The 4,646-nt window shown below is 37.0% G+C and overlaps 1 protein-coding gene across 1 annotated transcript; it reads left to right on the forward strand.

Annotated features, from left to right (window-relative positions):
- Window positions 1-1,411: 1,411 nt before the first annotated feature.
- On the forward strand, window positions 1,412-4,646 carry LOC117926316 (transcription factor JUNGBRUNNEN 1-like). The gene is made up of 3 exons (XM_034845404.1): window positions 1,412-1,706; window positions 2,689-2,993; window positions 3,980-4,646. Exons 1-3 carry the CDS (start codon window positions 1,508-1,510, stop codon window positions 4,370-4,372), a joined length of 897 nt encoding a protein of 298 aa, XP_034701295.1. The 5' UTR covers window positions 1,412-1,507; the 3' UTR covers window positions 4,373-4,646.

Below are 4,646 nucleotides of genomic sequence, written 5' to 3' on the forward strand. Positions count from 1 at the left end.
TATTATATTTATAAATACTAGATCTTTTTATCCCTTTATGAATCATTTCAATGTTATTTTCACCTATATATTGTTCCATTTTTTACTTCCAAACATGGCTTTGAAAATTCACCTCAATAAACGAAGACTTTGGAAATGCACAACAAAGAGCCAAGGGGTAGGATTTATATTTGAGGAGCTCGGTTGCATTCCTTTGGACACAACATACATCTCCCTCTCTTCTTCAACCGTTTGACTCAGGGCAACCATGGCCGCCAGCCATACCACCCCCTTTTTATTTCCCTTTTCCTTTTTCCAAATTTGAAGTAGGGAATGGAAGAAAATGAGGAAAGGGAGATGAAAGAATTAAGATCAAACTTTTTTGGGGGTAGGATTGCAAATGGGTGGAAGGGTTCAAATTAAGCTCCAAAAATAATTCTCTTATCAAATTCATCCATGCACAATGCACCTTATAATGAAATATTTACAACACTATTTCCATCTTAATTCAAAGGGGCACAACATAAGATCAATTAAGTATTAATATTTTAGCAATTGACCAATAATATATAGGACCAAGATAACATTATTTTTTAGAGGCAACATGGCTTCCTTCTAGACCAAAAACAAAAAATATGAAAGAATGGAAGAAAGACAGCACTAGTATTATGACTTCCACACGGGCATACCGGAAAATTCCAAATCCAGAACCTCATTCACTCACAAATTCTTAATTGGACAGCTTACACAAAGCAACATTTTGTCAAAAGTCACCGGCTAAGCTCTTCTGATCAAAAGCTTCATTGATTCTCAGCCTTACGGTGAAAAAAAAAATAAAAAAATAAAAAAAACCCCTTTTTTGCCAAATATAAGTCTCTCTCTACCGCAATATGTATAAAAAAGAATTGTTTGAGGTAATTAAGCTCATGGGTAACTATCATTGGGAGTGGGCACTTTGTTTGAAAGTTGAAAATCCAGTCTACAATGGAGGGCAAAAGATTGTTTTATGTATATATGGGTGAAATAAGAATTCAAATTTGTCAATATATATTCTAGACTTGATTCTCCTTTGATAGCGCTCTTTTTCATAATTTTCCTCCACCCATAATGTCTTTGAAAGCTTCTCCTTTGATTTTCTCTCTCCTTTAATGCAAGTCTATACAGGTTTGGCTCTTTCTGAGTCACTTTCATGGCCCATGGTAGACTTTTATAACAGTTTGTGGAAGGCAATACTTCTACAGTTTCAAAAAGATCCGTCACATAATTTTCTTTTTTGCCTTCCGAGTTCCACCATGAACCTTTTTGAGACCAAATAAAAACCATTTACTTGAGTGTCTTTCACTGGGCTATTGAATTATCAACAAATGGAGACTTCTTCCGAGACCCTTTTGCCCTCAAGATTAATGAGAATCAATATCACAGCCTTGACCTGGGCAACCACCACCAAAAATATATTCATTATAAGAAGGTTCTAGTTGAGTCTAACCTAAAGCTTGGACAAACAGGAGCGAGGAAGAGGAAGAGAGGGATGGAGGTGGAGAAGACTAGCACTTTAGACAACAAGAAGGATGATGATGAAGAAGTCGAGCTCCCCGGATTCCGGTTTCATCCTACTGATGAAGAACTTGTAGGGTTTTATCTGCGGCGGAAGGTGGAGAAGAAACCAATCAGTCTTGAACTCATCAAACAGGTTGATATCTACAAATATGATCCATGGGATCTTCCAAGTAAGTTATAATTTCATCCCTTTTTCTCCTTTCCCATTAAAATTCACTTAGGTGGCTTAAGAATCAAAACAGGTACCTCTCTTTTTCTCTATTGATCCGATGAAATCACGATTTGGAAGCCATTAATTTGAGATGAATCGAGTTGCTACAATTTGAAAAGATTCACAGCCAACTTTGCTGCAAAGAAATACGTATTTAGATATACGAAAGGAAGAACATATAAAGATAGCGGGGTGAGAACCTAGTGACATATATGGGCAAGTGGTTGTGGTGAGAGTAGCCTTGCATGCACGCAAACAAACTTTTAACAATTTATTGTAACCTGCAGTCCGTACAACACTGCACACGCAGAGAAAGAGAGATGATGATGATGGTGATGCTAACATCTGTGGCTGCAGGCGGTATATGGGAATTTTAAGGAGTGTATATTGATGATCATGGAGGCTAGGTGTTTCAATAAGCTTGAAGCAACTGAAATTACAGGAACATGATTCTACTTAGTTGACAAGATTTAGATATAAACATTTTCTTTCAAGTTTTTAGAGTATGTTTTATTATAATTTCACAATTACAAGAAAACTGAAGGGAGAAGAGGCATCATCTAGTTCCAACGAGAAGTTATTTGGGCTGGAATGGGGTGAAATTCCATGTCTTCTTTTGATCTTGTCTCCATCTTCTCAACCAAAATAGTCCCTTACCTCATGGCAATGAGGATGAATGCTAGCTAGAAGCAGCATAAGTTTACATACCCTTTTCCCTATTTTGAATTTGAAGCTTGTTTCACAGTAAGCTCCCTTCAAAAGAAATTGAAGAAAAGAATAATAAACCTTGAAGCTTGTTTCAATAATGAACCTTTGTATGATCATCAACTGTAATTTGAAAGCCTAGAGTAACCTGGCTTAAAATATACTAATATTTTTGCATGTCTCCTATTAGCTTTAGCCCTAATTTCTTACCTCGAAGTCTTTTTATGAAAATGAAGGAGTCAGCACTAAAATGGGAGATAGAGAGTGGTACTTCTTCTGCATAAGAGGGAGAAAGTATAGGAACAGCATAAGGCCTAATCGAGTCACAGGGTCCGGATTTTGGAAAGCCACAGGCATTGACAAGCCTATATATTCTGTTGAAGCAACCAATGAGTGCATTGGCCTGAAGAAATCCTTGGTCTACTACCGTGGAAGCGCTGGAAAAGGCACCAAAACCGATTGGATGATGCATGAGTTCCGCCTCCCACCAGGTGGGAAAGGCACCTACTTCCCCAATGCAAAGAATGTCACTCAAGAAGCTGTAAGATTTTTCTCAAACTTCATTCTTCCCTTAACTTTCTCCACAACTTAGCTGTGACAATATTTTTTTTGTATCTGAAAGAGCTAGCAATTGTCATGCATAAAAATGGGCATTGTATCTGTACTCAAGTGGTTAGACTTTCTTTTTTCTTCAATCTGAAACACTCTCAAATTGTCCAAAGATGGATTTGGCTCTCCTCAAGTCCTATAATTCTCTAGTTTAATCCTTCAACATCTGCATTGAAGCTGTGCCTAAGATGCTGAAGTCCATCATGTGATACTTTGTGTTCAACTTGAACTAACTTTTAAATCTATACATGAACCTAATCAGCTTATAACTATGAAACAATGATAATATTTTCTCTACAACTCATATTATCATCCTTATCATTTTTTAAGCATCCATTAGTTTACTAATTTGAGGAAGAGAAAAACATCGGGCGACCATCTGATTTTTCTCCTAATACGCACCTTCGCACGAAATTGTGCACATGGAAGTTATTTTTTCCAAGAAGAAAAGCTAAAAAAGTAGATGGGGATTTAAAATTGTGGCGATTATTCAACATGTTGATTGTTTTCAAAATTTATCTATTTCATTTTAGTTAAGTAATCATAATTTTCTTCTTCTTCTTTTTATATACCTTCAATAGACTCTTCTTGCTTACTTCACAAGGACGTGAATGAATGTCAGATCCAACTCACATTATTTTTCTATTATTTCTAAACTGTCATTAGGATTTAGAATGCGTTGATCTTTCTGCTTTCAGCTTTGATATGTCTTTTTCTTCTCTCGTCATGAAGTATGTGTCCTGTATAGTCAAACTAGTTGAACTGTATGCATGTCCTAATATTAATGGTCTAATTCACAGCAGTTTGGAAGAAAATTCAGAACTCTAAAATCATTGCATTCCCACTGCCTTAAATTTTCTACAAATTAGCCAGATCACCAAACTGAACTGAAACCCATTTTTCTCAATGCATGTGCAGGAAGTCTGGACACTCTGTCGAATTTTCAAACGAAGCCCAACTTATAGGAAATACACACCTGAAGGGAAAGGATCAATACCAAACAAACAGGTTGCCACTGATTCAAGCTCCAAGACCTGTAGTTTAGAATCCGACAACAGTGACAAGTACTTGAGCTTTGAAAACTCCACCACTCGGACCAAGAACAGGACTGTTGTCGACAGCAGTATAGATGAAAGAAGCCAGTTGGTTGTCGGCCAAATGAGCTCATTTGTTTCACCATACAGTGGACCATACTCGAGCTTTTGGAACCCAAATGGAGATGATCAATTCTTCACAAGCGGAAACTGGGATGAGCTGAGATCAATAGTGGAGTCAGCCATCGATCCACCTCATGTTTATGACTGTAAATAGACATGGAACAGAAGCCTGCAGCTGAAGCTTATAGTTATAGTATAGTACTGAAAAACTTACAATAAATACTTGGGAGACCTTGTAACCTTATTTTGTGTGCATGGACTTCATGTTAATAATAGCGTTCTACTAATCTAGGGCAGATGTATGACATGACATCTCAGACATAACGAGCCTAAATATTTGGGCCAATTTCTTTTTTTATTTTTTATTTTTTTTAAAGGGGTCGGACAAGATATAAATGGGGGGTACCATGTGGCCCACCTTTGACTCA

The sequence above is a fragment of the Vitis riparia genome, chromosome 12 (assembly GCF_004353265.1).
Source record: "Vitis riparia cultivar Riparia Gloire de Montpellier isolate 1030 chromosome 12, EGFV_Vit.rip_1.0, whole genome shotgun sequence".
In the NCBI taxonomy this organism is placed as follows: Eukaryota; Viridiplantae; Streptophyta; class Magnoliopsida; order Vitales; family Vitaceae; genus Vitis; species Vitis riparia.

Coding starts and splice junctions, on each gene's coding strand:
- LOC117926316 (XM_034845404.1), top strand. CDS start 1,508: ATGGAGGTGGAGAAGACTAGCACTTTAGACAACAAGAAGGATGATGAT. Junction 1,707..2,688: donor TGATCCATGGGATCTTCCAA/GTAAGTTATAAT, acceptor ATGAAAATGAAG/GAGTCAGCACTAAAATGGGA. Junction 2,994..3,979: donor AGAATGTCACTCAAGAAGCT/GTAAGATTTTTC, acceptor ATGCATGTGCAG/GAAGTCTGGACACTCTGTCG.